General features: G+C 39.5%; 1 protein-coding gene across 1 annotated transcript in view; it reads right to left on the bottom strand.

Annotated features, from left to right (window-relative positions):
* Positions 1–1,119: 1,119 nt before the first annotated feature.
* LOC149167794 (PQ-loop repeat family protein / transmembrane family protein) overlaps positions 1,120–15,723 on the bottom strand; it is a 338,289-nt gene continuing 323,685 nt past the window's right edge. The window contains exon 8 of the mRNA XM_089431597.1: positions 1,120–1,608. Coding sequence (XP_089287723.1) covers positions 1,468–1,608 — 141 coding nt within the window. The 3' untranslated portion in view covers positions 1,120–1,467. The remainder of the gene's footprint in view (positions 1,609–15,723) is intronic.

Genomic DNA, 15,723 nt, shown 5'->3' with positions numbered 1-15,723 from the left:
TTTGCTTCATTAATTAACAAATAGGAGAAATGTAATCAGTTGCTGCAGTAGTCATTCGGGATTCCGAATTTTCACATATTTGACATTTTAATTTTTCTTTATAATATACAACATGCCCAAAAGGGTCTTCCATACATGACAATGACTCAATTGACTTGTTGATTTAATGACAAGCCCTAGAAGCACTCAATGGGTGCTTGACCTATAAAAATAACCTTGAGCTTATGAAACCCATGCATCAAGAATGATTATAATAAATTTCTTTTTCTTCTTTACATCAAATACATAAAATCATGATTACATATGTCATTATGACAAGCGAACCTAGTTACATATTTCAACAATACATACATACACAGACATTAGGCCAAATTCTTAGGAAAAATGAAGGTATGCATTGTCTTGACTACTTCGTTTTATTGTAATTATTCATGTCAAAAAACTATCCATTAAATACCAATGACCATTCCACAACGAGAAATATAGCATAACTGGTTTTAGTTGCTTGACACTAGAATTCTATAGCTAGCAACTATTTTCCCAATATCATTTATTGAACTTGCATGATATTTCCCATTCACAAATTAATGTAATCCTTCAGCTTTTCTTTGCAAACAATCATATTGATATAAGTATATAGGTCAAAAGGTGAATCAACCAAAAGCAATAGGTGGCTTCCCTCTAGTACTAAATACAGATGATGATCTTGATCTCCAGAGAACATGTAGTGCTATTTATGCTTATTGTAGGTATTCCAATTAGTTGATCAAATTGTTTTCCAAAATCCATCAATTTTTCAGAATATGTAATATACATGAAAAGCTAGCTCTCTAAACTTACATTAAAAAACAAAGTAATCAAAGTAATTGGTTATTTTTAAGGAAACCCTCTACCATTAAAAATAGGCGCAGCCTAACTAATTGACAAAATGACTTTTTGGTCAGAATCGGACGTTACAATTTTTAATAAGATTGTGATTTTTTATTGTTTAAAATGCATAAATGGATTCAACACCCTAAGAAACCCCTAAAACACTCAATCTTTACAGGTTAAACAACTAACACTTGTGATTTTTAAAAATCTCTACTAAATTTTAGACAAAATTAGCCATAAAACGTGTTAGAAACAACCATTTCATCTATTAATTATATTAGACCTTAAAAATGTGTGGATGCCAAAAGTTAATTTTAAATTCAAATAATAACACCCATGTTGCAAATGCGTATTAGTAAAATATCATGCAACGGGTGTTGTTAACGAATGGTAGCTACAATTTTTAATTTGTAACCCAGATAATTGGTTGTGGCCATACTTAAAATAAGTGAAACGAATTATCACAATTGCCAGAGGCTAAGAAGCGGGAAGAATGGACTTGTATTTCAGAATGGTTATACCTAGTTAAGACACAATTGATAAACTACATACCGAATTACAGTTATATAATGCATTTAAAATGCATTAGAACACTTAAACTTCGTGATCACTCTCCTTGGGTGGTTTGTTTAGAAGCCGTTCTACGTTTTCACCAGCGGTCCCATCTTCCACTTTTGTTTTGGGATACAGCAAATAATGCTGCACTAGGAATAGTACATCAAAAAAGATCGATTCCTGCATAACAAAACCCATCATTAATTTCACTTCCAAAATGACGAAGAAAAAAAACATCCATTTCTTTTGATGTTTTAAACCATGTATTCAAGGAAGTTATATTCTAAATCAGAAATTTCTGGACTTAGAAGGTAATCATCCAAATGATTATAATGATTCCAAGGGCTATCCACGTATGCCATTTATATCTGACACTACTACCAAACAGGATCTCCTTATGGGTTAACGGAATCCAATTGAAACATATAAATTCGGATAAGTTTCTTCAAGACAAGCATATAACCAAGGCATGAAGGTAAACAGAATACAGCCATTATCAGAAGATACTCCTGTAATATCATAGCCGCCAATAGGCCATACATATAACATTTTTTTAATGCTAATCATATAGAATTATATGCTTGTTATTTTATCCAAAGTGCAAGAACTAGGTCACTAATAAAGGCATAAAAACTTTGTAACCAATTATTCATGAGTCAAGAAACAATAATAGTTGACCCAAACATGTTAGAACGACGCACGCATATAAACAAAACCCGAATGATTAAAAATGACGTTGAGTTTACATTCTTCGGTAATTCCATTCTTTGACATTGTGAATACATTTCAAGCCTAACAAAAGGAACCGCAACTTTTTGTTTAAGTGGTTGCTTCCTTGCATAAGAATTTGAGTATACATATTAAAGCCCAGGTATGGACTCAACTTATCGAATGTATATGACTAAAATGAAAGGATTTTTAAAACTGAGCACAATTCAATCAAATGTAATGCAAAAGCAGGGAAATTCAACCTCACAAGAGACTCAACAAGTTACTGAAAAAAGAGATTAATAAGCAATTCTTTACCGCAAAATGGTCCTTGCTACGAATAACGTGGTTATGAAGAATGGCGGCACAAAGAGAGAGACCACAAGGGGGAGAGAGGCCATGCAGAAGTCAGAGGCCACGAGGGAGAGAGAACCCTCAACCCAAAGCCTGTCATCCACGACGATCTGTTTAGTGACGGCACCTATACCCAATGGAGCATGAATTGTAGTAACCCTGCAGAGCTTGCCCATACAAATGGAGTCCATATTGGTGCTGACGAAATTGATGTCAATGAAAGACATGCTAGGGTAGGTTCTCTTTGGCAAGCCGCAAAATTTGAGAAACCCTTCTCCAAGATCACCTCACACAGGTGGTAACAACAATGAGAGAAGTCAATCTATAGTCAAACCTATATATGAGCGGAAGGTGTACAGTAGGTGCGATAAACCCTGAGATGGCAGTCCCATTCATGACTTCATACCACTTGACAACTCTAAGGCTAAAAAAAAAGTAGTGAGCTCACTAAATGGGAGTCTATAGCTCCCCAACTATTTTTGGTGAATGCAGACACACACTGAAGGAAGCTATTTTGGAGTTCTCTCTTTAGCAGCTGATCCTTCAGTTTGGCTCTATGGTGATTGGCGATGATTTTATGCCCATGTTTGTTGAGAGCCCTTTGAAACTCCAACCTAGTGTGGACTATTATATTAATCATGGTTCATCTATAGGAGTGGGGAAGGATCCCCAAACTCATCCCAGAGCTACCATCTTATATAATCAACTCCCTCCATCTCTTGAAAAGTGTGTTGAGGTGCTAATCAGTGCGCAACAGTGCTCACTTTCAGCTAAGAATATGGAGGTGAACACAAACCCTAACTTTGAGACTTTTCTTTCTGCAAAGGTGAATTCGCTAGATCCAGGAGTTTCAATTGTTTTCATGAACCACAATCAAGAAAATGAGCAGGGTTGTTGGAGCCTCAAGCATAGGGTAGTTATTTTGTTCTTTCTATGCAAGCTGTCAAATGAAGAGGCCTTCAACAAATGGATGATATCGAACTAGGAGACCAAAGGGACCTCCTTGAACTTGTATTGAGACCTAAAGTCTAAATAACTTCCTACTCTTCAACTCTGATGCTACTACACAAAATGTCCTTTAGTATGCCCCTGCAACATTGTTGGTTCATTGGCTTATGTTTAGTGTTGCTGTTCGAATTTCAACGCTGATCACTAATCCAGGCACACTACCCCTTATGGATTGAGTTCCTTGAGCTTCATACATATAATTGCACTTTTGAGGGTTTGTTCACCCAACAATTAGACGAAGTACTGATTATGGATGGTTGTGACAATTATTTTAGAGCTAATCCAAGGTTCTATGTTGAGGTAGATCTGAAGCGGTAGCTTCCCCCATTCATCTCAGTTTTCACACTGATGTGCTATGCCAGAAAAAGTTCATTACATGAATTTGCCCAATGACTGTTTTCCTTGCCAAGCCCAAGATCATCTCATCAGTGACGGCACCCATCATAAACCTAATTTGAGATAGCCCAAGAAGCTGCTAACCCCAAACCATATCCTCCATCTAGCTCAATCATGACACTCATTTCTGACCCAATTCTTGTTGAAATTTTCAAGAAATGCCACTCAAAATTTCACCTTAATCATGAGGTTTCCCAAATCTAATCCCTGTGAACTATTAGTCTTAGGGCTGATCTGAAATATTAAATTATAGCAGTGATATTTCACTTCCCTTCAACCCAATTTCACCCAACAGCCCTAGAGAATAAATACATATAAGTGTAATTCAATACAACTATGCTACAACCCTCAAGGCACAGTTTTCAAGGGATATAACAGATCCAAATTCTCTTATTACAGCAGATTATACCAACAGAAAAGTTGTAAGATACCCTCCTGGAAGTATCCCAAATTTTCCACTAAATTTCTGAGTTTTGCTTGAGATAGTCTTAGTGTTATTTCGTCAAACAGTTTGTGTGAACATGGCAGTAGGTGCACTTCTAATATTGTTAACCCCAAACAGAGATACACAATGCCCCAAAAGGCTCATAAATATTTTAAAACAGTATGGAATTCATATTGTACTCAGGAACAGAACAGACCACTGATATACATTTGCAAAGTCATAAATCTAAGAACAAACTTCCATTTCATCAACTTGAGATAAAATTTACAGTGGGTAATATTTTAGAGGAACGTGGTAAGTGTTTCAGCAATATACATGTCAATGAATGTCCCTCTTTTGACAGCACTACCAATGTAATCTGTGCTACAGCCAACACCCTTTCACTCTCATGAATAACTCAGCCTCAGGAATGGTGATTCGAACTGCCAGTGAGCATAGAACTCTACCCAGAAATATGTTGAACTCAGCCTCCACAAGATGACTGTATATATCATCCCATTCAGCCAGGTGTAACTCAGGTGTTCATGGTATCTTATAACAGGTGTAACTCAACCCTTTCGATGACAGCTCTCAGCCCCAACACAGCAACCAACTCGTCCAGCTCACCATGAACTCAGCCTCCATGTTTATCACTAAAGTCGTCCCCCTTTATACTAGTAAAACTCAGCCCACTAGGATATGATGAAACTCGACCCTTCAAGGAAGCAAAACTTGGCCAGCAAAAGAAGAATAGGACTGTTTCTTATTAGCAAGGGAAGCTTGGCTTCTTGGTATAGAACTCGACCCCTCCAAGCAATGACTTTGAACAGCCAAGGAAAGTGGCTTGGTTTCTTCAAGATAACTCAGATTTGGCCCTCAGCCACCACGAAAAAATCAGCCTATAAAGAGATTATAGAATGCCCAATATTAGAAGATAAAATCAACTAATAACACCGTGAAAGCTTACTCCATCTTTGACATTTATTTTTATTAGTCCACAATGAAATTCAATCTTGAAATCGGAGTGATTTATCCCCAACACTAGCTAGGGTGTATAGTTTCAACACCGAAACCAACAACTAAAATGGGGATTTCCAAAACCTTAGACTCTTTTTCAAGAGATCTCCACAATTTTAATTTTCAAGTGAACAAATGCAAGAATGAGGAGAGACTCCTCATTTCCCTTTTTTTATAACCCACTTGACCCTTTTGCCACATTTTTACCTTTTTCTCCAATTAAATAACGAAAATCACTTTCCACCTCTTTTATTTCATAAAGTGATTTTTATTAACTAATTAAAGTTACTTTTAACTTCCAGAAAATTCTTAATTCACCACCATGATCACACAGGCCACCAAAAACCTCTTTTTATCATTCTGTCTCGTACATCTTTTCGTTCCGTTTCCAAAGAGCTATTACACTAAGGTGTTCCTCCTTATAATCAACACAAAATCACACCTTAAGCATAAATAATTTAAATATGCCTCATAATAACTTTGTTTTATGGAAATCGTCAGAATGCAATGGAACCAAGATTGAACTGTGCATAACCAATCCCTATGATGAAATATGGCGAGTGATCCTAGTTGAACCCGTAAAACTCCTCCAAAACCCTCCAGGTCCACCAGTGGTGTAATCCTACTCCTACAACCTAGCTAACACAAGTTGGGAGAATCCCCTCTAACCATATCACAAGGAAATCCAAAAATTGGGGACATTTCAGTCCTCCCTCCCCAAAATTGCCTGTCCTCAAACAATGCCATCACAAGCTGACATAGTACTGAACAAATAACAAGATCCCAAATATGTCATTGACTCACTCCATGCCATTGTACTACCCCAACATAAATGAATCCCTCAATAGCAAGGTCCCAAACCATCATAATCAATGTGAAGCATCCCTTGCTCCACTCTTTGTCCGACAAAGTATATGCATCAAAGGTCCTCTGCACACCGCCAATAAGTAGTGCATCTCGATATTGGAAAACCCCGATTGACTCCTCGAAAAGTTGCCCTACAGGGAAACCAATCCTATGTACCTCAAGAGTGAACTCCTGAAGGTATAGTCCAACCCTTGTAGAAAAGGATCCTCGTCCGCATGAGCTAACCACGACCTCCTCCTGCTGATCATATTTCCATACTAGTGAGGCATCCCATATCATCAACGAAACACTAAGGAGTGAAATTCTTCGTAAAATTGAAGTCCAATGGACCTGAGTTATCTCCCATTGTAAAGACCAGCTCATCCTAACGTTAGTTGAACTACTGAGCCTTGTAACCCTAGGGTTCTACCAAAGTCTCCAACAGAAACCACCATGCGAACACTGTGCTAGTCTGATCATGACTGTCTGTCCATTGTGTCCATACTAAAACAACCTCTCTTATAACTCTCGACCACAATACCGGTAAGGGCTGAAACCATGCTTATGGAGTCCATCTTGCCAAAGCATCTCAACAATGTCAGAGCTTTCCAATCCATGGCTAGCCTTGATCCTAAGCAACAACAGGGAAAATATGCCTTGCCATATGATGTTAACCCAAGAATGAACTAGATCACTCACTGCCATAACCCTGCTCATCAAGAAGTGGAGTGATCTATCAATCAACTGGATCCCTGGATCCCATAGCCAGATTGGAAACTCACAGCTCCCAATCCCTACTGATTGTTGTTGTTAAGTATTGCTAATTGTTGGAAACCATTCGTGCCTCATCTCTGATCCTTGTATGCAATCAATAGATGGACACCAGGCGCTAAGAATCAACCAGGTGCATGTTAAACTACCCTGCTTCTATTAGATTGCACAGTGAAACCTGCTAGCTTGTCTCCTAATGATAAATACTACCTAGAACCTGTTACCGCTCAAACTAGCAGGGGTCCTTGGAGGGGATCCTATAGAGAAACTACTAGGTCAAGGGGGAACAATGGAGCAATAGCCCATTGCCATCTCAGCTAAAGCTCCCTGCTCTTTACGGACTTTCATCGATGGGAGGAGATCCGGTATAAGCGGAACCACTAGATGAAAGGATCAATAAGAGGATAAGGAGTGATTCCCAAGGCCTATTCACAAGAGAGACTCAATTAGATAGCTTGCTTGCTTTGAAAGCAAGTTGATGGGCTCTCTAGGAAGGGTATGAGGATTCTCGAGACTAGGGTTTGGGAATGTATCCTATAAAGATGATTCCTAGGCCTAGAAATCCTCATGGAGACTTGGTCTTTATGTGATCTTTGCGGAGTTGGAGTTGTAAAGTTGTGGGACCACACGGGACCAAGAATTAGGTCAAGGCAGTGGAATTGATCAACCAAGGAGGGGCTTGACCTAATTAGGGAAGAGAAGAGGATCAAAGGACAAATTTTCTTTTGAGATTTAGATGCAATGATCCTAATGAGGTCACTACCCCAAAATCAACCTAGGGCAAGAAATGGTCTTGTGACCAGGGCTTGCTATATCTCGAGATTCTACCGTCGGAATTGCTTGAAATTTGGAGGACCTTTTGAGAAAAAGACATCGCAGTAGTGGACTAATTTCAAGGGGTTTTGGATGGCTACAAATGATTTCGTGTAATGCCCTAGGAGACCTTCTGGGGTTAGGCCTAGAATTGGAAGAAATGAAGAAAATAAATGTTATTTTGACCACCAAATGGATACGAGGATCAATGCCTTATTTCTTGGGCTTAATGGAGTCAAGATACACATAGATCATGAACTTTTGTGAGCTAAGGAGCCCTAATTGATCTTTGCTAGCCTCTCCAAGGGCAACAACTAGATCAATAGAGATTTATACTTCAAATTTGTGGAGGAGACAATTTCGAGGTCTTTAACCTAAGAGGTGACTCTAGGAATATTCGCCCAATCCCTCAAAGGTCAACGCATGCATTTAATCACTTATTCAAGTTCCCAGAAGAATTTCACATTACATTTTACACATACAAGAATAAAGTTAACAACATACATGCAATTAACCAGTAAGATAACAAGAATAGCATCAAAATTTCGACTTACATGAGAGAGAGAATATATCCATTTATCAACTTCGTATTAGAGAAGCACCAATGACAATAGCGAAATCTAAACATCACAGTGCATTAAGAAAAGCTCCAAAAATTCATCCCAACAAAAAGTGTGAAAATCTCATAAGAGACTAATCCAATCCAAGTGATGATGATGAGGATGAATCACCTCACTTGTATTTATACAATCACTAATGAGTTTGATTTGCCTAATTTGGCCTAACTGGGCCCCAAATAATAAAATAATGCGCAATAATAACATTCCCTGGTTACAAGCCCACCAAGATAGCTCAACAACACAATAAAAAGCCTCTCAAGAGGTCGAATGATCAATAAAGTGAGACGTTGGGCCTTTGAGGAGACCTAATGAAGTCCAGAATGTGCCATTATGTAGGAATGGACCTCAAACATAGTGGACAAGGGGTTGGCCCCATGTTCTCCAAGTAAAACCCTGTGGTGCTCCCAAGTGGGTGTGGAGGCACAAGGACATCCTCATCAGTCTCCAAGTGGATCGAAGATGTCTGTAAACCATCTGTAAGGGCTACGATGATGACATAAGCCCTGATCTGGACCTCGGATCATTTGCCGAGTGTGTGGTGCAAGTGTGGAGCCGGTTGGGCATGGCGAACTAGGTGAATCATCCTCATCCAAAAGGTGGAACACGAGTAATCAATGAGTGGTGTTGGGGATCCATGAAGTATTCTTTGCTATGGTGGAGGCCCATGGCTCTCAATACTCACCCTACAAGTGCCAATGTGGCCCTCTGGAGGGCTAGGACCCCGTATAGGGAAACCAAGCCCCAAATGGAGACCCACCTACAATCCTGCATAAGATCCAATGCGTCCCCTTGCCCTCCAATACAAAAAATCATTAGAATAGTCAAGTAAAAGAGCTTACAAGTCATGGAATCAATGTGGCACTTCATGGTGGCATGCACTTCCATAGTGGGCTTTGGCATGTACAAGTGTCTCCAAGCTCAATAAGCGGGTTAATCGAGGACCCTATTAAGTGGTTTCAACCTCTAAGGGGGTGAGATGTCCATGGTACATCCCTCAAGTGGTAGGTAGCAACTGATATGATGATGAAACAGAGTGGGGATCAGGGGAATCATCCAAACCACATGTCATGGTACAAGGGTAGATATAATAAGGGAAGCCCACACTTGGGTATATGAGCGTAGGAGGGAGAATATCATGGTACATGAGTTAACTCGGCCTTTGTTTTTCCACCCTTCTTCATATGCCTTTGCCTTTGATTGATTTTTCTTCATAATTGCTCAGGGCTCCAGGGGATGAGAACATGTTGTGTAATATATAGCAATGGATACCCCTTTAAGGTGGGGCAATTCATTGCCCACCAGGGGTTGGGACAATCATGGGTTCCTTAATGATGGAGGGGGCTCATCTAGGGCCCATAGGAACCAAGGTGATGGTCATAGATAAGGGGTAGTGTTTATGCTTGTCTTTTGCCCACGTGCTAAATTTGTATGTTCCAACCTTCGGGGCATCATTCCAGGCCCGACCCAAGATGTGGATAAGGGGAGGGGGAGGCTAACCCTATGTGGAACCAGATGGGAAAAGAGATGAATGGGGTTAAAATGAGTGGAAGGGAGTAATGTATATGGTGCTTGGAAGTAGGACCACGCAACCAAATTTGGGATTTCCCATGTATTGCCAACCTTAAAGCTAATGGCTAGTAAAGGAGATCCCAATGGACTAGGATACAAGGCTAACCATGGAATCAGGTAGTGGAGACAAGAGTACAAACCTAGCCCACTCTTTCTGCCGAATCCACCCACCAATCCATGCCCAAAAGTGCCCATGACAAGTAAGGAAAGTTACTCAACTATACCAATGAAAAGCCCTGCCTTCGGGGTCGGGAGGCCCACCTTCAAACATGCAATCATAAAAGATGGGCAAGGGACCACAGAGCTGGCTCAGGTGGCGAAGATAATGGCACATCGAGCTATCTGGTGGATGCAAGGGGCTGTTGGCTGCTAGCTGAGGATCGTCTAGGAGAAAAATTTGCTCCTATGCATACTACCCACAGGTGGTGGGTAAAAGAACCTAGGCACCCTCATATAAAATAGGTCTACCATCAACTGTACCTCATGCTCATATAATTCCTTAGAATGTCCGACCAAAGGAGTATCATGCAACTCCCTCATGATCATCTCCCTAAATGTGAACTTAGGGGTAGAACATATGCTACCTCTGCAGCAGATCACGCCATTTGTAAGCCTGGATCCGTCAACTTATGCACCAACCATGAGCCTCAACTAGGAAGTCTCTCTCCTATGCATGATGTGTTGTGTCTCTGGGCCCCCCATGTCCTACTGCTCATGATGAGAGCATCAAGGGGTAACAACCAAACTCACTGTGACTATAAGCAATACTAGAGAGCGATAGGTGTGTGGGTCCCCAAGGGTATGATTAAGAGTCCATATGGATACTCATGGGTAGTCCTTTGAATGCCCCTCTCTCCACCTCTAATTTGTTGATATCTCAATCGAAGACCACTCTTCAATGAACATGATGCTCCCAGATGCTCATTTGTCACCTCGTCGATCCTGGGTAAGCCAAACCTAATGGTATGCCTGACATCCTTGTCAGAAGGTCTCCTTAGAAGCAACACTCCAAGATCCCACTATGCAGCACTATACACCACTGCATACAACCATGTATACTTGTACTCCTTTGCATACCAATGTACACTATGGCATATCTTTGTACACCATTGGATATCACAACCTACTGATGTACCACCCTGTATCATTTGGTATCTTGCATATACCAATATATCTGTCACTCCACTAGTGAATCCACTGTGATATGAATCACTGCTCCTAACCTACCCTAAAAAATATGAGCAACATAACTCCTCACATGCCAGTAGGGGTGTCACTGTTGTGTTGATCCTCAATGGCTCTTGTTCCTAGTACATCAATGGAAGAAAATTGTCTCGATAGAACGCCCTTCCTAGTGGCATACCATTTCCATCCAATTTGAATAACTCATGCACATGATGACCACCTTGCAACCCTTTACACAAACGACATGCCAAGACATCTTCCGGTATTAAAAATATGCAACTGCGGTCAACTTCCACTTTGGACAACTCACTTGATGGAGAAAATGATTGCATTGAATTCTTCTTTTCGAGAGGACCAAAATCGACCTAAAGATCACTCAAATCGGAAAAGGGAAAGTGTTCTCATGAAGAGAAACCCACATGTGCATATTTGATAAGGTCTGCCCTAAAGCAAAGTGGACCACCTTGGAAGGCTATAAATACAAGTGCCCTCTACCGCATTTAGAAACAACCATGAGACACTCTTCTATCTTGTTTTTGGCTCGCACAAGTCTGAGGCTCGTCTGTGGAGGATTAGGTTCGCTCTAAGATGAAATTGCAGGGTCCGAAGCTCGCATTTCAGATCTAGGGTTTTGCGCCACAGTCATAGGCACAACACAGAAGGATCCCGATTACAACCACTCTCTTGGAGGATCATGCATGCGAATGGAGCCTTCCAGTCTCACAGACAACTCACTATGCATGCGACTGGGAGTTAAGGTTTACGCAGTCCATATCTGACCCCAGTCGTTCGCTTGCCAAGCTTAAGGGAGTGACTGGGTTGCCCTAGTCGCTTGCATAACTCCTTCGTGCGACCAGGAACTAAAAGATGAAATCTCAGTCTTCTGAAGTTTTCGCTCGTTGACCATAGTGTTCGGTTGTTGACCGCAGTGACCGACAATTCAAGTTGTTTTTCTCGTTAGTTGCATAGATGAAGATATGGATCATTGTACTCTTTTTTGCTAAATCATTTGATGACAATCTACTAAGAAGAAGAATTTGAAAGGGTTTTCACCATAGTGGGTTTTGCCCTGGTCTCCGACCAATCCTAGTGTTTCTATGTGTGAATGCTTTTCTTCTATTGTTCCTTTATGTTCCGCTGCATTGATGATGATGATATTGTTCTTTCTACAAAGTTGCATATGTTGCTGAATAATGATGTAAATATGAATAATGTAATGATGTTATGGGGTGAACTGAATGTGCTAATAAAGAAATGCAATTATCAAAGCAAATAACAATATAGCCCTAAGAAAATTTAACATGGTATCGGAGCTGGGTTGAAGAAAAGTCATGGAGATCATCCCCATGGAGACACCTTTGATGGAAGCAAGAGAAGCTGGAGATCTAAAAGAATTCTAGGGTATGAAGAAAACCTTAGGAAATTTGTGTATTAACGTTTGATGGATATTATGAGGTTAGGGTTTGAGAGAAACCCTGGTTTATGACAAAGATTTGAGATATGAAACTTTGCATGGTCACTGTGAAGATGCTCAAGCACTTGTGACATATTTGATGAAGCCCTAAATGGGATAGCCTCTAGTAGGCCTGGTTGTTGATAAAGTTGATTGAAGGTAACATTGTTATGTTGACAATGAACAGTGATGGCTCTTGAAGGTTGGTTCAAGAGGGAGAGGATCACCTCTCATTGAAGATAAATATTTCTTGACTTATGATGCTCTTTTATGTCTAGACTTATAGATCTGATTATTGTTTTGATCATTACTTATACTTCTTGCATGTATATTTGAGTATTTGGATGTTTCTAACCTCCTTGATGAGATGTAATAAGAGGATCCTTCTTGAGGATCATTTGAGATGCAGGAAAGAAAAAATAGAGCTGGAAAAGGTAAAGAAGCACCTGATGAAAAGATGACTAAGTGCTACAAGCTGCTCGTGTCAAATGAAAAGGTGCACAGGGATTTGACTGAGACAAGGTATGCATGCTATATTGTTTCAATGTTATGTTTCAGCTATAATATTGGATTGCAAGGTAAGCCCCAAGGTATGATAAGAATGTCTCCTTCTCAAATGGTTCATGCATGCATATAAAAGTGATTTGGATTCATGGTTCTTATGATGAAATGGTGCACCTGGTATTGAACAACTATTTTACCTTTTAGACATAATGAATTTCTCGACTCCATGGAGCTATTTGGAAATATTGATTTCTGATATATTAGTATACTTGATGTTTGACTAACATCTATCATTTGGGATATCTTGATCCCATAAAGAAGGTTAGCACCTTGATTCTAGTAGATGGTAACTTGACACTATTTGTTTGTGAAAAGCATGGCAGCCATGATGATAGAAGTATAACAATGAGACTGATACTCAGGATCTTTTGTTGACCATGGCTATGTTTTAATGTGTTTAGTGATTATAGCATATGGTAAAATTGAATGTCTTAACTTAATGGACTAAGTTATGTGACAAAGAAGTAATGCTTGTGATCATGATTCTTGAAGTCTACTCCTATTAGCTCTTTGACTCTAATCCTTGATGACAGATTGTTGTCATGATGAAGTAGATGATGATAACATGACATAACCAAGATAAATATGTGATATAGTTCGACTTTATGATCTAACAGATCTGCCAATGAATGATAGCATTATTGACAAGTTGATGGCATGAATGAAGATGACTGAAGTGGACTCCCATTCAGAGGGAGAACCTCTCCATAAGATCCCTTCTCCTATTGTCATTTGCATTATATATTCTTTACTGTTGAAGTATGATTTATGTGCAAGAATAGACAAATATCTTACATTGTTGATCTGCAACAAGGTTCTGATAAGAGGTGAGAGAGTTTCCTCTTACTCTAAGCCTTAGTCGCACGGAAGGAAGCCTACAAGTTTGACTATAGCCTCTCAGCGGCACGGAAGCAAGCTCAAAGGTGCGGCCGAGGCACTAAGATAGTCATGGGAAGATCCGACCACAGTCGCTCACTTGTTGTGCTTCAGAGAGCGATTGGGAAGCCGCAGTCGCTCGTATAACATCTTGAAGGGTGAAACTGTTGTCTTCTGACCGCACCAAGGAAGGCCTATGGATGTGACTATGCTTGCAAGACACAAAATGAAGTTTGTGCATGAAATCAGATATTCACCTGAAGGATGTAAGTCCTACAGAGGTGGAGATGACAACAGAAAGATTTGTGAGCCAGAAAGTTTGAATGATTACCATAATATGAATATGTAGACTGAACTTGTGTTTGTAGGTGACCAAGGCATGCATATAGATATGTCATTATGTTTGTGCTATAAAAGTTTGACATGATTTGGCTGTTTAATATAGATAAGCAGTATTTGGAGTTTTGACATGATGCTTGATAATGATTTAGAACTTTGACTTGATGATTGATGATGATTGATAATGATTTAGAACTTTGACTATAGATTTCTCTATGATAGCAAAATTTGGGATTTGACCTGTTGACTAATGATTTGATTTGACGACCAATGATTTGTCTTGATGAAAACGCTATGTGGGCATGGTGACTTTCAGCGACTAATATGGGTATCTGATAATGGTTTTGTATTGGCCTCCTTGTTCCTAACACAATGGTTGAAGTATTGATAGTTGTGATTCAGTATGAATATGGAACCCGCATGACTTATCTTTGGTGTATGCATTTGCATCTAGTGACTTATATTATGACTATGGGGATTACTTGATGAAGTTTGGTTTGATATTGCTTCGAAAATGATAACGTGCTGGCATGATAATAGATGAAGTCATGACTTGATGAGAGTTCTACTTGTCACTTGGTCTAAAGAATCTGATACTGTGATATTGTGATGATTTTCATATTGGTTTTGATTTGGCATCTAAACTTTGATAAGCTGACTTAGTTGAGCATATTGGTTTGGGAAAGTATTATGTTTGCAGAGAGCACTATATGAAGCAAGCTCCTCGATCTTGATATGTCTGCATTGATAGTTAGCTGGTGAAGTCAGGATGATGTGTTGATCCAAACATCTACTTCAAAAGTGTTCCAAGGTATGACTTTGATTTTGGTTTTATATATTGATGGCCTATTATTGACAGGTAATGAGCCTTTGATGTTTAAGTAAGAGGGAGGTGGCTTTTGAAGCTCTAAATGATGAATCATGGCATTTGTGAAGTTGGGAAAAAATAGTCTATATTGTGAAGCTATTGAAGAAGTATTGGAAAGTGGAAATGCAAATCCTTGGACACTCTGATTGAATTTCAAGATGTTTTGAAGAGATATTGTTGAACTCAACTTGGCAACCAACAGTTCACTGAAGCATTGATGTTCCGTTTTGAACACCCGTCCATCTATATATATATATATCCTTGGACACTTTGATTGAATTTCAAGATGTTTTGAAGAGATATTGTTGAACTCATCTTGGCAACCGACAGTTGACTAAAGCATTGATGTTCCGTTTTGAACACCCATTCGTGTATATATATATCTATATATATATATATACTGAATGAGTTCATGATTGAGCCGCTTCATATACATTGACTTGCCACTAAGCATCCTTCGAGATACTTGCATGGGATGATCAAT

Source organism: Pinus tabuliformis, chromosome 5_1, assembly GCF_031772625.1.
Source record: "Pinus tabuliformis cultivar Carrire ecotype Pingquan chromosome 5_1, CPIR1, whole genome shotgun sequence".
NCBI classification, from domain to species: domain Eukaryota; kingdom Viridiplantae; phylum Streptophyta; class Pinopsida; order Pinales; family Pinaceae; genus Pinus; species Pinus tabuliformis.
The sequence above is the reverse complement of the archived record's forward strand: the minus strand, read 5'-3'. Positions and strand labels throughout refer to the sequence as shown.